The 19,290-nt window shown below is 58.2% G+C and overlaps 1 protein-coding gene across 3 annotated transcripts in view; it reads right to left on the bottom strand.

Moving 5' to 3' along the window:
- LOC307107591 (interleukin-4 receptor subunit alpha-like) overlaps positions 1-19,290 on the bottom strand; it is a 34,200-nt gene that overhangs the window by 5,471 nt on the left and 9,439 nt on the right. Inside the window, exons 1-7 of one of the 3 annotated variants that reach the window (XM_079784930.1) lie at positions 16,135-16,770; positions 9,251-9,338; positions 8,094-8,232; positions 6,623-6,774; positions 5,273-5,424; positions 3,667-3,823; positions 1,014-1,113 (exon numbers count right to left, since the gene is read on the bottom strand). In XM_079784930.1, the coding sequence (XP_079641056.1) occupies positions 1,014-1,113; positions 3,667-3,823; positions 5,273-5,424; positions 6,623-6,774; positions 8,094-8,232; positions 9,251-9,320 (770 nt within the window). In that variant the 5' untranslated portion in view covers positions 9,321-9,338; positions 16,135-16,770. Of the gene's footprint in view, positions 1-1,013; positions 1,114-3,666; positions 3,824-5,272; positions 5,425-6,622; positions 6,775-8,093; positions 8,233-9,250; positions 9,339-11,557; positions 11,581-16,134; positions 16,771-19,290 lie in introns of those variants that run through there. The other 2 variants (XM_079784931.1, XM_079784929.1) reach the window with 2 other exon arrangements.

Here is a 19,290-nt window from a genome sequence, read left to right as displayed (position 1 = left end):
GAAGAGGAGCGAGTCATGGCGATGCCAGGGGAAAGGGCTTTCCAGGTAGGGGCACAGCGAGTGCAAAGCTTTGGCGGGAACTTGCTTGGTGCGTTCAAAGAACAGCAAGAAGGCTGGAGTGCTGGACAGTGAGTGGGGCTGGGAGGACAGGCGATGGGGAAACTGAGGCTCAGAGAAGGGGAAAAGACCAGCCCACAGTGGCTAGGAGGTGTCAGTGACAAGACACGGAGAGGAAAGCTTGCAACCCCTGCACACTTACTGTGTGCCCAGCGGAGTGCGGGACACTCGCTCAGTCCATCCTCGGCCATCACTAATCCTCACATAGTGAGGGAGGACTCACTAGTCCCATTTCAGAGATGGGAGGACTGAGGCTCTGAGACACCCTGTTTTCTGAAAACCAGGCTCCTCTCCTTCTACCTAACAACACACTGTGATCCAAGACTCTCTTAGACTCTTAGGACTGAGGAAATGTGTTCTTGCTCTCTCTCAGCCTCCAAAGGAGGAGCCAGTCACACAGCTACCAGCGCCAGGGCCAGACCCGAGCCCAGGTCTCCCGACTGTCAGGGCAATCGGCTAGAATTCCTTGGTCTGTTGTCACCTGCCCCCAACTGTCTGGACCACACCCCGGGCATGATCCACCGCCCTTTCCCAAGCATAGGCCCCTCCCAGCCCCACCCTGGCCAGCTCCTTCCCCCAGGCAGGCCTCAGCTCAAATATCCCCTACCCCCCCCCTCCACCCCCACACACCCACAGCGCCCGGACATCTGTGCCCTGCGCCCGGTTTATTTCCTTCAGCGCTTGGGTTGCTGTGGGAGACGCCGTGGCTGTCTGTAGACCTGACATCGGTCTCCCACAGGAGCACAGAGTCCTGTGGGTTTTGTTTCAGCTGTTGCCTCAGTGCCTCGCACACAGTAGCCGCTCAATAAACACTTATGGTTGAACGAGGACTGCCAGCTGACCGATGAGGAGGGACTCCTGCCCACTCCCCACCCCGGGGGCTGGCCCAGGCTCACTTGAGGATGCTGAAGTAGCAGGACAGGCAGACGACCATGATGACGATGGAGGAGATGCCGACGGCAAGCGGGAGGTGCTGCTCCCAGGGCCGCTCGTAGTCTGGAAGTGGGAGGGAACCGTGAGCCCGCGTCGTGCTAAGTACAGCCGGGTCTCCATTTCCCGGGCTGGAGACCGGGGCCTCAGGACAGTGGCTCCCGGATCCCGCATGATCGGGCCACCCCAAGCCCTCCCGCCTCAGCCCCTGCTGCCCTCCCCTTGCACCCTGAGCCCTTGCCACACCGGCCCCCTTGCTGCCCCCTGCTCCTCCACGCTCAGTGCCAGCTCAGGGTCTTGAACTTGCTGCTCTTTCCTGAAGCACAGAGGTCAAGGGCAATGACTCTGGCCCTGGACGACCTGAGTTCAAAGCCTGGCTCTGTCGTATCCTCACTGGTTACCCAGGACACGTCCCTCACACTCTCGGTCCTCGGATTCCTCACCGGTACAATGGGGTTAACAATAGTACTCATCTCACGGGGAGTTGTGAGGGTCACGCGATTTACTACCCACGGCACTCAGAACAGGGCCTGCTCGCCCATCGCTGCTATCACCTTCGCACAGCGGGCTCCTCTCCTCCTTCACCTCACCCTCGCCAGCTCCAAAAACTCCCCCCACACCCTCTCTACCATTGCCCCTCTCATCACTCCGTCCTCTTTTCCTGCTTTACTGTCTTCCAGACCCACTGCCGCCTGGGTCTGGGTTGATTTGATTTCCTCTTTTCTGTATGTTTATTTTCTGTTCCCCTCCCCCGAGTGCCGGTTCCAGAAGGCAAGGATTTTTGTCTGTTTTGTTCACCATTGATTTCCCAGTGTCTAGCATGGGGCCACGCATAGTAGGAGCTCAATAAATAGATGTGGAAATAATGAATGTGTCCAGCACACTGTACATGTTCCATGCAAGCCGTTACCCTTCTCTTCCCTTCCCTTCTCTTCCCTTCCCTTCCCTTCCCTCCCCTCCCCTCCCCTCCCCAGGCCAATGTTAGAATCAAATCAATTCAACCCACAGAGCTCACAGCCCAGGTGGAGACAGGTGGGGAGGAGACACCCACAGAACGGGTGAGCGATGTGAGAGGGATGTGTGGTGGGTGGGGTTGGAGTACCTGCCAAGCCCCACTGTACCCAGCACTTTGAAGAATCCTTCTTTAAGTGAATGTTAACCGCCCCCCTCCTCTCCACAGTGCAGACAATGCCTAAGGCAGCCTCCCTCCCCTGTCTTCCCCTCTTTGCCTAGAGGCAATGTGCCCACCCTGAGGTTCAGGCCAATCACGATGATCCTAGTCTCCTTTCCAGACATTTGAGTTCCCAGCATTCACTGCAGTTGAGAGAGGCCATGTGACAGTCCTGGCCAATGAGATGCAAGGGGAAGTCTGCTAGGGAAGCTCTGGGAAGATTTTTTGCTTTCTGTTAGTGACAGAACCTTTCATTCCCTTTGGTCCTTGGGGTCTGAGGCTGTGTACAGCAGCCAACTTGGGGCCATGAGGTGGCAAATCTAAAGATAAAATACTGCCATGCTAAGGATGTCAGAGGAAAAGAAGGCAAGACTCTGGGGTGACATCACTGAGCTGCTGCATGAACCTGGAAATGTGAGATAATTCAACATTTCTATTACAAAAGCCATGTGATAAAGTTGCAAAGAGTTGTTTTGGGGATGCAGCTACAAGCGAAGGACTACATTTCCCAGAATCCCTTGCAGCTATGTGTGGCCAAGTGGCCAGTTTCACCAATAGAACTTGAGAGGGAGTGATGTGTCACTTCCAGGCTAAGGCTTTTAAGAAGCAGGTGTGGTCTCCCTGCTCTCCTTCCCCTTTTGGTTGGATGCAGACAATGGCAGGGCCCTTAGAGATCCTTAACTTGGGGTCCACAGACCTCCGACAAGGTTGCAGACAGAATTCAGAGGTCTGGGAACTGGATGGGAAAGAAATGACATCTTTATTTTCACTCACTTCTGACACCTCGCATTTCCTCCCGTTAGGAATGGAGGGAGCAAACCACGACGAGAGCATCAGCAGTCGCTCGGCTGCCAACAGACATCACAGCTGTTCTCCTACCACATTGCAGCTGCCAGATCACAAAACGTCCCTTATCTCACCCGCCTTCCAGTGACAGTATTTATGACAACTGCCCTCGCTCCTGTTTCTGTGTTAACAGAGAAGCATATATTCCTAGATCACAAACATATTTAAGATATTTTTTATAATTGTCTAAAATTGTCTAAAATTAACCCTAGTACTTTGTTTATGCCTTTAAAAACGTTATTCTGAATGGGTCCTCAGGCCTCCCTGACTGCCCAAGGGTCCATGACACACAAGGGTAATCATCTCTGTCCTAGAGAGAGATGGAGCCACGGGAGGAAGACCACCCTCAGACCAGCACAGTTCAGCGGGGCTGTTACACAAATGGAAGCACATTTCCACAGGGGAAAGCTCGGACCTCCTGGGCACCTGTCCCTGCAGCCTCGCCTGCCCGCCGGGGCAGTGCGCCCTGTCAGCCGTTCCTCTGTTACCTGCCGTGGAGGCGTCCTAGGACGGAAACCCGGATGCTCGGCCAGGGCCAGTGTCTGGGCACAGCGTGAAGTGGGGAGGATTCTCACTGCTCAGCACTCTCCACGGATACTCACCGTGAAGCCACTTGACAGGGGGGCTCCACTCGCTCCACAGGCTGTTGTAGCTCGGAGCCCAGGCTCGCACCCGCGCGCGGTAGCGGGCCCCCGGCTTCAGGGTGCTGGCTGGGAAGCGGAGGGTGGGCTCCTTGTAGGTCACATTCCGGACTAGGAACTGGGGGAGGAAAGGAAGACATTACCGCTCAGCTGGGGGCGGGCCGTACCACCCCCACTCGGGCTGCTGTCCTTGGCTGGCCCCACGGAGTGTAAGAGCCGCCAGCCTGGTGTTTGGTCATTCCTCCAACGCAGGCAGTTTGGCACCTCCATGGCTGTGACCGGACTCGAGTGAGATGGGTCAGGAACCCGGCCCACCCTACCCCCACTGACCGGCCCTATGACATGACTGGGGCGAGTCGGAACCTTTCTGAGCTTTAGTTTCCTCATCTGTAAGTTGAGGGCAAGGGTCCCTACTGTCACTTTCGGGCTGTGTGACCTTAGGTTAGTGACAGAACCTCTCTGGACCTCAGTTCCTCTTCTGCAATGAGGATAATAAAAGTGCCTGCCTCCCAGGGTTGCTGCGAGGATTAAATGGGCTGATGCAGGGAAGCGCTTAGGACAGAGCCTGGCACACAGGGAGCGTGATGATCTTTCCGAAGCGCAGACAGAGGCACCGTGCCCCTCGCTCCGTCATGGGCTCTCTAGACTAGAGCCTCACATCCAGCCCAGGCACAGGGCCCCAATCTCAGCCCCGCCCACCCGGCCCAGGCACATGGCCCCGACCCCGCCCACCCAGCCCAGGCGCAGGGCCCCGAATCTCAGCCCCGCCCACCCGGACCCCACTGGGAAGACTTCCAGGACTGTAGCTGAGTAGACAAGGTAAGATGACGATTAGTACGATTAGTATGTGTTGTCTGCTGCCTGTTGTGTTAAAAAAAAAATGGTGTCTGACAAACTGAGGGCCCCAGGATCCCCCCTTGTATCTTGCCCTTGTGCGGTCCCTCCTCTTGAGTGTGGGCAGGGCTGTGACTTGTTTCTCACCGACAGGACATACAAAGGTAATGGTGTGTGGGACCGCACGCGTGTGATGACGTCATGGGAGACTGTCATTCCGACTCCCCAGGACGCCCTCTCTCCCCTGGCTGGCTGGGAGAAGGCCACGAGGGAAGAACGGAGGGTGGCCTCCAGCTAAGGGCCCGCAAGGACCTGAGGCTCTCGGCCCAACAGCCCACGGCACACGGAGCCTGGGAGCCATCCTTCCCTGTGAGCCTCAGGCGACTCCGCAGCCCTGGCCACGCCTGCCTTGACCAGTCAGCGTCAGGGGGAGATGAGTGAGGGTGTCACGGTGGGACTTGGTCATTTGAGAGGGTTCCCGAAATCTCAGTGCCCCTCCGGCCCCTGGGACACACAGCTGTGCCCAGAGCCTCCTTTACAGGGAGGAGCAGGGCCCACAAATCACGTCCCTTCTCTGCACACCTGGCGCCAGGCCAGGGGTGGAGGGACAGAAGCCGGGACTCTAGGTCCCTGGCTGCGGTCAGCCGGGCTCCTCTCTGTCTCCCACCCTGGGGCGGGGTCTCCACTCCCTCAGTCCCAGGAGCTGGTGCAGAACCCCCACGTGGCCACTCACCTCCGTGGGGTCGTCTTCATTTGAAATGTTGACCAGGTAGACGAGTTCAGAGTCCAGGAGACTCTCAGGTGGGTACGGGTTGCTCCAGGTCAGCTGCCACATGTGGGAGTCCGTGGTGTTAACCGTGAGGTTTCCGGGGGCCCTGGGTTTCACTGGGGAGAAGCAGGGCCTGGTGAGGGCTTGTGGGCCCTCGGAACCCGGGCCATTGAGGTTTTTAGTCACTACCACCTCCGCATACATTTGTAGGCACCACGTAGATTCAGTCATAACAGTTATAATCCTAGCACGCACTCTAGCATTGCTCCACTTCTCCCTGGAGCCACAGGGAACCCAACACGTGTACGCCACATAACCCAAACTTCGGCGTTTGCACTTTGTCCTTCACACTTTTAGCCACATCTGTGAGCTATATTATGTACTATGTATTTTTCTTTTTTTTGATTCATGTGTTTAAACTTATTCTCTTTTTAAGCAATCGTATCAGTGAGATCACAAGTATATAATATGCATTAATGTAACCATACGCATGTGAGAATTATGTTAACTCACGGGTTTGTTCATGTGTCAATTTACCACCAGCGGGTGAGCAGGAACTGCTGATGGAGTGGTGGAGGCTGCGAGAGACTGCCTCTCCTGCTCAGTACTGTGTGACCTTAGGTGGGTTACTTGCCTGCTCTATACTGTGTGACCTTAGGCAGGTAACTTGCCTTCTCTGTACTACAGTTTATAACGTTGCAAAATGGGGATAGGAACTCTCTTTTGGAAACTGAGGCTCAGAGAGGTAATGTGACTTGCCTAAGGTCACACAGCAATAAATGGTGTTTGAAACTCCTGTCACTACCCCCCAGCCAGCTCCTGGGGAATGCCTGCAGGGACTCCGGGCAGCAGGATAAGGTCAGCCTTCCATGGTCTAGAGTCTAGACTAAGCATGTCAAACTCAAAGGCTAACACGGGCCAAGTAAACGAGGCATGCAGCCCGTGGGCTGCGAGTTTGACATGCTTGGTCCGGACTGTGTGAAGCAGCAGCAGCTGAGCAGTCGTCGAGGGAGGTGGAGGACGGTTCCCAGCTCAGTTTCTGGTCTGCAGCAAGCACGCCTTCCACCAAGCAGCCTGCTCAACACCCAGTCAGGGCGCTCACATTCAGGGGGTTGAGATGTCTGAGCTGAAGGGGCCTGGTGCTGCTGAGCCCAACCCCATTTCAAAGATGGGAGGACTAAGGCCCAGACAGGGCAAGAACCCCATCGAGTTTAAGGAAAGCCTGCTTGGGCCCCTCCCCCAGATGGAGCCTGCCTGGCCCACCCCAGGGCCGGGGCTTAGAGCACCCGCCCCGCCCCGCCCTGTCCCGCTCACCATGCTCGCTGGGCGTGAAGGAGCCACTCCACAGCCGCTGCTTCCCAGCCCACAGGTCCAGCTGGAAGGTGTCCCCACTGACCACGTTGTCCATCAGCATGTCGCACAGGCACACGGTGCTTTCTCTGTTCGCAGGGACACACGTGTGGCTTCTGCGGACACGGGCTGTGTCAGGCTGGTCATGCACATATGGGTGTCCCCCGTACACACCTTAAGGAACCACATGCTCTTCTAGTTCCTGGTCCCCTGCCTCAAGGACCAGGTCAGGGGACTGGGAAGCAGAGCAGCCAGCGTGTGTGGTGGGACAGTGGGCTAGGACTGCCGTCCCTGCTGCCACAGCCCCTCACCACACCACACCCCTGGCTGCGGCCTCGGTCCCAGGACTCAGCTCATCCCTGAAGGCCAGTGACAGGGAAGAACCACGGCATTGAAGAATCTGTAACAGCGTGTGTGTGTGCTAGCATACCTCGGGGCCCAGCCTCTCCCGGGCAGGGCACTGCGGCACACGCCCTGCCTCCACACGTCATCCTGATGTGCCGCCCCAAACAGCCAACCCGTGTCTCATCCAGAGGGCGGCAAACGTTTTCCGTCAAGGGCCAGACTCTGAGAGCCGGACCATTTCTGTCCCCACTACACACCCAGCTGACCAAGCACAGAAGCAGCCATAGACAACACATGAGCAAATGGGCATGGCCATGTGCCAACACCTGATTTACAAAACAGGTGGTGGCCCAGTGCGGCTCAGGGGCCAGGGTTCCATCTCCGGTCTAGGCCCGTGTGCCGCACACGGGAGCACAGGGCACCTACCTGAGTGCATCGTGGAGCACCACCTCTGTCACGCACCCACATTCTGCTACGCCATGGGGCCTGACTGCGTGCCTGTGTACCTGATCGTGTCCTGGGCACCCCTGTGACAGCACCCCGTGTACACGGACTGTCATGTACATGGACTGTCCCAGTAAATCACGGGAACATGCACCCCACGTTCCATGCTGAACTTCACACTGACACTGCGCCCTAACAATGGTCATGCCCGGGTCAAACTATCTGCCACTTAACTCTCTCTCATACGTACCAAGGAGTTTTCTAGAGATCATGTGGCCTGTTATGGGGTCATTGCTCTGATGGCTTGTGTGCTGTTGTGATTTAAATGTCCTGGTTTCATTCCTCACAGGGTCCAGAGCGATCGCTACAGGCTACCTGCACAAACGCTTTTGGGGTCCGCGCTAATTGTGAGCATGCTAGAGTCCTGAGACTAAGTGCCTGAGAACTGCCTGGTCCAATATTCCGCCCACATCCACATGCCACAGGCCTGGGTGCGTGCGCTCGGAGCGTCATGACACCCGGGACCAGTACTAGAACCGCAGGGAACCGCATTCGCATTCAGCACCCGGCGCTCCAGGGCACCACCGGGCCCAGGCGAACTCAGGCCAAGCTCCCGGCCTCCCCTCGCCCCCCGGCACAGGCTTACTCCTCGTTCAGAAAAACCAGCTGGTAGGTCAGGCGGAGCTCGGAGCTGCAGTTGGTGGGGCCGCCCATCCTCCACTCACAGGTGGAGGTGCTGAGGTAGTCGGAGAAGCAGGTGGGCCGAGGCCGGACTGGAACATTCCCTGGGGAGACACAGGCCCATTACAAAGCAAGGAAACCACCATCCCGGGACCGCTCACGTGCCCGTCTTCACAGAGCCTCCAGCTGCACTGAGGCGGCTCCTGAAGCTGAAGAAGTTCCCTGGGGTGCAGGGCCCACTGAGGGGACACCCCAATGACCTTTATGCGCTGCAGCTCACCTACTTGCCTTTGGCCAAATTAAAGGGAAAATACGTGGCAGTGTGAGGAGGGCGACCCGCCAACAGGCACCTGCCCTGCAGCGGCGTGCGGGAGGGGTTATCCCTGTGCCGCTCCCGCCCCCCCTCCCCCCTCTGAGCTCAGGAGGCTGATCCCCAGCCTCTTGTCACCCAGGTGCCCGTGGCCTCTGGCTCCTTGTTGGGTTCGGCCAATATCAAAGGGCAGGTGAGAAGGTGGGGTGCTTCGTCCAGCCACTCAGTGGCAGAGCTGGCTTTGAACCGGCAGGATGTCCCGGCTTACTGCGGCGCCTCCTCCCTGGCCTCCCGGCCTCCACCCTTGTGCTTACAGGCAAAGGGATCCTTTTCAGTGTAACAGGTCATGTCGCTCCTCTGCTCAAACCCTCAAGGTCCTTCCTGACTTGGTCGCCTGCCTCCCGGCCCCACCCCAGCTCCTCTGGTTCCTCCAGCTTTCCAGGCAGGCTCTCGGCTCCGGCCTCCACTGAGGCCCTCCCCCAGATATCTGCGTGCTCCCCCTCCTTCAAGTCTTTGCTTGAGTGCCTGTCACTCATGAGGACTTCCCTGAGCACGTGTTTTAAATTGCAATCCTCCCCTTGACCCCGCTTTCCCAGTCCTCCCTGCTCTGCTCTGTATCGTCTTTTTCCACCACCTTCTAACAACCCTAGAATTAACTTATAATTAGGGCCCTCTGTCATCGGCTGTCTCCTCCCACTACAGTGTAATCTCTAAGGCCAGGGATCTTTGTTTTGTTCACTGATTGGGCCTGGCAGGTAGACAGTCAATACATGTTTGCTGAATGAATGAATGAATGAGAGGTGGTGACTTACCAGAGCCTGCCGCCCACACCAGGATCAGGCAGCTCACAGGGAACATGAGCCCAGCGCCAAGCCGCCCCATCGGGAGGTCCTAAGGCACCTGCGGAGGGACAGTGAGCCAGGTTAGTGCTGATTCGTGGTCCCCGCCACCCCAGTCACCCCGAGTGCAGCCTTCAGACACAGCCGTCCCCCACCCGGCCATTTGTGTCTCTGGCAACGGTGAGCCCTCCATGTTCATCAGAGATCTGTTCAATCATGAAACCCGGCCCAGATGCACGAAGCCCCGAGTGAGAGCCAGGAACACCTGTCCCCAGAGATGCTTCTTGGAAAAAATCCCTAAGTTTGAGCATCCTCAGGTTTTTGGAAGTCCATTTGCACATGTGCATGTAAAGGTTCTCATAAGTCCTGCAATAAGGAAACTTACTTTTTTTCACTTAACACTTACCAAATTTATTTACCCAACCTTCATTTGTGTGTGTGTGTCAAAACCCCAATTAATACTCTGAAGGACTTACAATTCCTTGAAGTAGTTTGGAAATTCTAACCTGACTGTCCAACCTTTCAGAGCTGGTTAAATAAATGATGGCATACCCATGCAATGAAGTATTAGGCAGCCACTAAAAACGATGCTGTCGAATGTGTTAGTCTGACTACATGAATGGCCTCAATTCTTCACTCCTGTGTCCATGTAACCTTGCACTGGCTCCCAGCCCCAACCCCACCGCTATGGGCAGGGCGTTCCCCGGCATTTGGACTCTGGGCTCGCCATGTGGCCAGCTTTGGCCAGCAGAATGTTAGCCAGAGTGAAGCATGCACAGGCCTGCTCTGGCACAGCCACTGCCTGGAGAGCGTGCCTGGCCTCGCCTGTTGGAGGACGGTGACAGGCAAGTCCCAGCGGCTGCCCAGTCCTATGGTGAGCTCACCCCTCCGCGGGGCTGGCAGCTGACCTTGCTGACCCCAGTGCATGAGCGAGCCCACGTGGTCAGGCAAGCCGAGGGCTGCACCCACAGGCTCCAGCTAAGAGTCCCTTACACGGCCCTGCGGCGTTGTGCGTGCTCCTGACAGAGCACATGACCCCCGCCCCGACTTCTGACCCCACGGAGGGCCTTCTGTGCTGTGGCTTATATCCCTGAAATCATGTACCAGCCTCGCTGTGTTAACGACATCCCACAAGACATAACTGGGAATAAAGATTGGAAGGTGCAGACACCCAGAGAGAGAACACAATTCAAATCCCCCAAATCACAAGCCCAGCAACGCCCCTCACATGTTAGTCTCTATTCCTTCAGATTCGCTGCTATGAATATAGGGAGGTAAATATGAAACCTATTTTCCGAACTAGCAGCACCTTCTACATATGAAAGCTTGCGTTTTAAACTCACGGCATCATGAACATCACTCCACACAACAAAACTGAGTCCACAGCCGCGGGCCAGTGGTGCCCACTGTGGTGGGTCTGGCACTGGTTGAGCCTTGTTTACTCTGTTACCTTGTTCCGCACGGGGTGGTGTCTGCCCGTCCCTGGGGGACCCCACCACACATCTCTCCTGTTATCTCCTTGCGTCCACACCTGCTCTGCCACGCGCTCCTGTGGCCCCTGAGCAAGCAGCTCGCCCTCCGACCTCAGTCTCCATCGCACCGGGCGCTGTGAGGACCAATGAGCCGACACACTGAGGCCTCAAGCCCCCGGGCACAGGAAGGGATGGGGGAGGTTGCCAGTGGTTCTCATTAGGAAGATGCTCAGAAGCAGATCCCATCGGGCCACGGAGCGTCACTCCCCACACTCCTGGCACCTCATGCCAAATGCCCCCTACAAAGCACTGTCCTGGGGTGTGTTCCGGGCAACGCTGACAGCGCCCACCCTCGTTCCCGCTTGGGTCTCTGCCTTGGGGTCATATTCAGAAAGGCAGCTGCCAGGCCTCCTGCTGCTGCTTAGTACCATGTGCTGTTCAGACAGTCACCGTCTCTGGGCTCTGGGCTCTCCCTGCACCGGGAGTGACAGGCAGGAAGCTCGCAGGTGCCCTGCACAGAGGAGGCGTGTCGGGAGCACGGTGTCGGGAGCACGGTGGGGGCTGAAGCCACAGCAGAAGCTCCAGCCCCTGCGGGAAGCTCTCCAGGGGCTTCGTCCCACGCGAAGGCTCTGCCAGCGGCCGCCTCCCTCCCCCAGCCCAGCAGCTGCGCACCTGGCTCCTGCCACCTGCTCGCCTCCACTCCTGCTGCTCCTCCGACACACACACTCATGCCCATCCCACCCTTCCCTCTCCCGTCCTTTCCATTCATTTCCCTCCCTCAGCCTCTCTCTCTTATTTATTTACTCACAGGAATAAAGTACCCCTCAATACTCCAGTGTAGATTTCAGGGAAACAAGGACATTCTCTGCATAGCCCCAGTGCAACCAGCAAAATCAGGAAATTACACGGACGCATGATGCAATCTAATCCGCTGACCCTGCTTCCATTTTGCTAGCGGCCTCCACAGCGCCCTTTGTCCGCCCAGGACCCAGCTGGGCATCGGGTCACCATGCGCCCCGGCGCCCAGGCCATGGCTTCTAAATCCTTTTCTGCTTTGACAGGAGCCAGCACCCCTTGGGGAAATTCTGGCTCCAGGAGCAGGGAGGTGCCAGCCTGGATTGTCGCTGTGCCAGGAAGGAAGGAAGTGCTCAGGAATGCTGGGGACACGGTAAAGGACAGGAGTCAGCTGGAACGGTGCCCACTGGCCCACGTGGGCACAACTGAAGCATCACAACAGACATTACAGAAACCACTGTAACCCCGGGAGTCAGAGCAGGGATGCAGGAGTCTGCAGGGACAGGTGACAAGGGGGAGCAGGGACAGCTCTCGTCGCCACGGTAGCCTCTAGCTCCCACCAACCTCGTGTTAGTGATTTACTAATGAATGAGTCAGAATAACTAACATTATAATTTTATGTAATTTATATCTATAATTGTGCATAACTTTACATACAGAAGCCTGGAAGGCACCACCTTCAGCAGGTGGTCAGAGTTAGCATCGCTAGGAACGGACCGAGCAAGGCCACGAGCTTTCTGAAGCTCCGCCCAGAGGAGTGGACAGTGCTCTCGTGTTCCTGCCCAAAAGCACAATCCTGCAGAGGGTCAGACAGACCGCGCTGAGCGCGGCCTGGGAAGTAACTGGCCTGCACCCCCGGGGGCAAAGGGCAAGGAGCGAGTGGGAGAGAGACTGTTCTCTCCAGCGTGTGCCGTCCTCCCCGAGGGCCGCGGTTGCCTCGTTCCCTGCCGGGTCCCAGGGCCGGCATCGGTGTCGGGCACGTAGCACGTGTTCAGTAAAGGTCGGTCGAATCAAGTCACTTCGGAGAGACAGGTGCCCCTAACGGGCTCCGCATGGGGCTAGAAAGCTCTCCCTCGGGGGAGACCGGGCACCCCTTCCTTGCAGAGTCACAGCGGAGATCAGGAAGCAGGGGAGGGCGTGCGGTGGTGGGTCTGTGACGCGGCTTCCTCTGCCAAGTCCCGTAACTTTCCCTCTCGCAAGTTCACAGATGCCCACAGCATCCTGTGGCAGAGATGGCAAGGGGGTCACTCTAGCCCCGCCTTTGAATAAAGAGAAACAGGGAGGCTAAGAGGCCTGGCCAAGCTCACACAGCAGAAGGGCTCTCGTGGAAAGTCCTCCGAAGGGCGGACTAAAACAGCACTGACGGCAGTCAGGTGTCATCTCCGGTCCGACTCGGAGGGCCCTTCTAGACGTGTGTGCGCGCGCACACACACACACACACACACGCGCGCGCGCACACACATGCACACACACACGCAGCACTCACAGCAGGCTTCACCGGATGCGGGAGCTGCATTTCAGGGAAACCATGGCACAGATGCAGATAAATAAGGAATTAAAACAGTAATTGCCAACTGATCCCAGTCAAGCACGTGGCAAGAGGAAACAATTTCCAGTTCGCACCCTCAGTCAGGGATCCCTGACCGGTGGGAGTCGGGCGGAGTCTCAGGGGTGGCCTGCCTGGCTCAACTGCCAACTGGACAGGGAGCCCTGCAGACATCTCATCTCCGACGGGCTGCAGGCCAGTGCCTGCTTGCACTCCTCCAGGGATGGGGCACTCACCCCCAGGCCACGGTTGAGCAGAGCCTGACGGTTGGAAACAGCTGCCTTACGTGGGGCCAAGGGCCTGTGCAAATAAAATCCCCTGTGCTTGGCACTTCGCTAATGCAGCAGAAGCGTTACCCTACGGAATCTGCCCAAGACCCTGCTAGATGGGCTGGTAGCCCCACGTTCCACCCAAGGGAACCGAGGCCAGAGGTCAAATAACTTGCCCATCAGGTCCCACAGCTAATGAGAGGGCAGAGCTAGAGTCAGGACCCAGGTCTGTTGGCTTCTGGGCCCAAGGCTCCTTCCAATGTATCAACGCCTTCAACTTCTCCTCCTTCAGAAACACAGGCTGAACCCAACAAGACGAATGAAACGAGCCAGAAAGAGCTGGCCATCCTGCTTGTCAATTTCAAACAGCGGTTGCCCGCGCATGGGACCAGAAAGGCTGACTGAGCAGCAGAAAAAGCCGAGGATTTGTATTGTCTACAAACCCCCATGGGCCAGAGGCGAAGCAGCAACTTAAACAAACACACACACCAACTAACGCCAAGTGAACAGAGATATGAGATCCAGGACAAGGGAGGTGACGGTGCCCAAACGCACCTGGGCTTCCCTCTGGAAGAAATGCTGCTGACTTGCAGCTTGTTGAGAGGATGACAACAGGCACAGAGAGGCCCCAAGGCCAGAGGGCAGCCTCATTACTCACTTAACATACGGTATTTACCACATCCCTCTATACTTTTGTCATATTAATTCATTCAATACTCAAAACAGCCCCATGAAGTAGGTGCTATTATTCCCCATTTTCAGAGGAGGAACCAAGGCACAGAGCGGCGTGAGCGGCGGCCCTGGCTGTAGTGGGGCAGGCCCGGCTGTGAGCAGGGCGCTCAGGCCCCAGAGCCTCAGCGCCCAGCCTCTCCCTCTGTCTGCCAGCAGAGTCCTTAATGTCCTGGGGACCACGGGCCCGTCTGAACACGGGTGCAAACTCCAATCCCTCTTTCTAGACAAGTGCAGGCATTCAACTTTGCATTCTACTTTAGGGGCCCACAGATCCCCTGAGCCCCTCCTCTGGGCAATGAGCAGATTTTGAGGGTCTTGGAACAGGGTTGTGGCAGGATTTTCCTCAGCCCAGAGTGGGGCTGAGAGAACGGGACGGGGCCACGGGGCCGTCCGCAGTTGCTGCAGACCTGGGTCACCCCAGCCTTCTCCATGCTGCTGGCACCCAGGCCACGAACTGTCCCTCAGGCCTTCACTGGCCTCCGGCTCTGAAGGTGTCTTCACCCCGAGGCACAGCTCCCCAGGGGTCACGGCCCCCCCAGGAGGAGCATCCCCACACGGAACACAGTCCACGCCCGGAGCGAAGGCGGCCCATCCAAAGGGACGCTCTGCCTGATTCCATGTATGTAACGTTTCCATGTGTGACGCTCCTGAGCGGCAGCATTGGAGAGGGAGAGCGCGTTACTGCGGGTGAGTGGGGGCAGGCAGGCAGGAGGGGAGGGCCGTGTGGCTATAAAAGGCATCACAGGGAGGGATCCCTGTGAGGACAGACCGCTCTGCGTCTAGCCTGTGGGGGGAGACACAGCTGTGCGAGCGATAGACCTGCACAGAATGAAGGCCTGCGCGGGGGAGGGAGTGCAGGAAAGCGGGGGGAGCTGCACCAGGTCCTGGCTGTGGCCACGCACCTCCGTTCTGGAAGGTGTCACCTGCGCGAAGCTGAGCGTACAGGGCGTCTCCGTATCATTTCTTACCCCTGCATGGGAGCCCACAGCTGTCTTAAAGTGAAAGGTTTCAGGAAATAAGAAACCTCAAGCCCCTGGCACCCATCCACTGTCCCTCCCCCTCCCCCACAAGTCTGCATCCCACTGGCCTCTGACACTCCCGGCCCTTCTGTCCCGTGGAGCCTCTGCACCCAGAAACCCATCCCCTAACCAGGGCTGCCCCTGGCACTCATCGCAGCCCCTGCTTACAGCTCCATGTACTTATCGCCGTCTCTAATCACATCACTGAGGTTACACGTGTGAGTGCTGGTTTTATTTCAGGAGGCAGATGGCAAAGATAGAAAGATCTGACTGCAAAAAATTTTCAACTTCCTCAGATCAAAACACGCCAAAGAAGAAACAGAAAGCAAGCCAAAGACGAGAGAAAAGTAGTAATCTACATAATGGAGGGCTGATGGCCTATTATATATAAAAAGGTCTTACAAAATCAACAAGACAAACAGCCTTTAAGAAACAGAGGCAAAGGACATACATGGGTCACCAAAGAAGTGTCCTGTGTTGCCACAATATGAAACAGCCCCTCTCGTTCTGCTGCGAGGTCCTGAAGTGGGGGTGTGAAACATGGCCTGTGACGTTTAGTGATTTGTCTTCACGTGTAGAGGAGAGTGCAAGCCCAGGAGGGCCGAGCCCGTGGGCACTGCCTTGTCCCCGGTGCCTAAACAGGGCCTGATCCGTGCCCAGTGTGTGCTCAATAAGCAGCTATGAAATGAATTGTGGGCTAACCTTCAGCAATGACAAAAATCAGTCATCTACCTTTAAACATGGGTATGTACCAAGCTTTTGCCTGTAATAATTGCTATGCATTCATAATGCTTATCATGTGCCCGGCATTGTTCTCAGTGCTTACAGTGTATTACTCAATTTGGTTCTCACAATTCTATGAAGTTGGTGCCATTAAAACCCCACTTTACAGATGAGGAGACTGAGGCACAGAGAGGCGAGAGCACCGGCTTGTGGTCACAGCGCTAGGATCTGAGCGCCAGCCTGAGCCGGGAAGACAGCAGCTCAGAGGGAGCGCCCCGGCAGAGAAACCCCTCTCACTCACGCTTTATCGGGGCAGGTGAGCGGCGAGCCTTGCAATGTCCGCGGCCAGCACCGTCCGGAAGTGTCCGAGGAGGCGCTTCCTGAGCCCGGAGGGTGTGCGGGCCTCTTGCTCCTCGCCTCACTGCTGACCACAAACCCGCGAGAAGGGCTGGATCCGCAGACAGGATGCAGCCAGGCCCATGACGAGAGGCCTGTGGAGGAAGCCAGCGGCACTCGGGGGCCGCGGGGGCCTCCCTTGGAGCCACTGGTCCCTAAAACTCCGCAGTCCTAGGCCGCCGGGAGCTGCCTCCGGCCTCGGGGACAGCGGGGCGGTAAGGCAGGGGGCCAGGGACACACTTCTCCCTGAGGCAGCAGCCTTCCCGGAACTGCTGCCTGGCCCGGGTTCCCAGAACCAGCAGCCGCGTCAACAGCTGCACCCAGGACAGTGAGACAGGCCAGGCCAGGGCCCCAGATGGCGTGGGCTCAGCCTGCCGGCCCCTCCTCCAGCCCAGCCAGTGGCGGGAGGGCTGGCAGCATGCTGGCTCTGCTGGAGCAAGAACCAGGAGCAAGAATCAGGAACTCAGCCAACGGAGCCCACCAGGCTCCTGCGTACCTACTGTGTGCTCCAGGTCCTCACCCATTCACCCATGCCCTTGTGTGTCCTGGGTGCAGGTGTTTCCCGAGCACCTACTATGTGCCAGGTACTACAGATGCGAACAAGGCCATTCACTCATTCATTCCTTTCTTCCTTCTTCCTTTTGACAAATATTTGGGTGAGAAGAGAAGTTACTGGAAGGTCTGAGCAGGGACGTGACACCGGGACTTTTCAAACCATCCCTCGGGCTGTGAGGTGGGAAGGCCTGCGGCCCGGGGCCGACGCAGGGCCCGGTGAGGAGGCCGCTGCACTGGCCCGGGCAGCAGGTGCGGGGCTCACACAGGGTTGTGGGGAAGGACTGGGGAGAGGGGCTGGGCCTGGATCTGGCTGAAGGTGGCGCCCACAGGGTGGAACTTGGGGTGGGTGAGAGGAAAAGGGGAGGAGCGAGGCCGGAGCCTGAGCGGGTGGAGTGGCCGTTTACCGGTGGCGTGGACCCTGGAGGAACGGCGTGAGAAGCAGGCTGCAGAGAGCAGGGCAGCACCCAGGAAAATGTGAGAGGCAGCAGGAGGCGCCGTGGGTGAGGCACGCTGCTCCTCCGGGGGTGACCCGGGGAGGACGAACAGAATTCTCCAGGGGAGGCGGGAGTGTGGAGAGGGAGGACAATGTCCCAGAGGGCACCGCGGCTCCCTGAGGGCAGGGGACGGTCCTCGTCAGAACCTGAACCCCGAGCCCCGGGCTGGCACACAGCGGCACTCGGCACATGGCCACGTGCACGTCACTGTGTCCTCACTGAGGCCGTGCACAGCCTCCCTCCATGCCACGCGCTGTTCAGACGCTCTAAGGCCCCCGAGGTGAGTACGATTATTAATCCCATTTTACAGATTCTGAAGGCTCCTGGGAGAGAGGGAGGAGGGACAAGCGAAGAGGGAGCGAAGGGCCAGGAGGACGCACAGCCAGTTCTCGCCACACAAGCCGGCCCCTGGGCTGCGGCGCTGGGTAGGAGAGGTCGGCATGGAGCAGGGGTCGGCAGGGCCAGAGGCAGCCTGTCTGCAGGCATGGCGAGCAGTCCCGACACCCCCAGGCAGCGGGGCCCTGAGGAGGCTCAGCGGGAGAGGTGCTGTCCGGAAATCCCATCCACCGGTGTGTGCCGACCAGGACCACGGGCGGCCACGACCACGGGCGGGAGGACGGGCGCTGGAGCTGGAGGAGGGGCAGGCTCCGCCCTGCCTGGGAGTGGGCGTGGCAGAGGCAGTGGCTGCTGGTGGCAGCTGGGGCGGAGGTGGCCCTGGCGGGCAGTGGTGCTAGGAAGGGAGCCGGCTTGCTGGGGGAGACCATACACTCCGCCTAAGGATGCACACTGCAGACACGTGACTTCACGCGGGGGGAGGGGTGGTGGTGGTGGTGGTGGCTGGGAGGCCCCTGTCCCGGTGGCTGGGAGGCCCATCTTGTGCCAACGGCCACTTTATGGCAGCGTGTGCCCTTGTGCCGGCTGTGGACAGGCTGAGTCCGAGCAGCCAGTGGGGCCCTGGGGAGGCACAGGCGACTCCATCTAGGATTCTGGAGGCCACGCCATCGGCAGGAGGCCCGGAGGCCCGGGGCGGAGGCTGAGCCAGCAGCCCTCCAAGCCCCCCTCCTGCTTCCTTTCTCTGCACAGCACTTACCCTGCAGCCCATCACACACGCACCTTTCCCGGCACTGTCCAGATGCCCACTGGATGCCAGCTCCCACAGGGCCAGAGCCTGTGCCCGCCACCTTCCTGCTGTGGCCCCAGAGCCCAGGCCAGTGCCCAGCACAGGGCGGGCCCACAGAGCCTGTGAACGGGAGAATGACTGAACAAACGCCCCCTGGCCGTGCGCAGGGCGCCTGGGCAGCTGGCATGGTCCACCTCTCACTGCTGGATAACACTGACCACTCCTGGCCGGAGTCCCCTTAACGCCCTAATGCAGGCACGATGGGCCACCCGGAGAGCTGACCTCCGGGGAGCCGGTAATTGGGGCATTACCACAGTTATTACTCATTTCCTTGGAGACAAGACGCATGACGTCAGGCCTCGGGGCGCTGATTAGATTTTGGCTGTGTTAGCGACAGTCACAACAGTCACTCACAACAGCCACGGCCCCTGGTGGGCCTCCTCCCTGAGGTCCGCAGACGTCACCACAACTGCCCGGCCTGTCCCCTGTCCCTCCAGCCGTTAGACTATGGGTTCCACCTCCCCAACCCGAGGAACATGGCAGGTGCTGGCTGTTATTCTCATCCCCTTTGAAGGTAGACACGGGGAGCCTGGGGCCCAGGAAGGCTCAGAAACCTGCCTAAGGATGCACAGCTGTAAGCGGTGGGGCTGGGATTTGATCCTAGACCTTCTGGCTCTGGAGTCCACAGCACAGCGCCTGGCACGGAGGGAGCAGCCATAAACTTGGTCCCGTTCCACACTTCCCTGTGTGCTCCTCTGGCAAGCCCCCTGTGAAAGATGCAGCCACACACGCCCTGCACAGAAGGGGAGACCAAGGCTCAGAGGGGCTCAGAAAGAGTCCCAAGGTGATGAGGTAGGAGGTGACCGGGCTGGAACTTGGCCTCCATCCTGTC

The sequence above is a fragment of the Cnephaeus nilssonii genome (genome assembly GCF_951640355.1).
Source record: "Cnephaeus nilssonii genome assembly, chromosome: 2".
In the NCBI taxonomy this organism is placed as follows: domain Eukaryota; kingdom Metazoa; phylum Chordata; class Mammalia; order Chiroptera; family Vespertilionidae; genus Cnephaeus; species Cnephaeus nilssonii.
The sequence above is the reverse complement of the archived record's forward strand: the minus strand, read 5'-3'. Positions and strand labels throughout refer to the sequence as shown.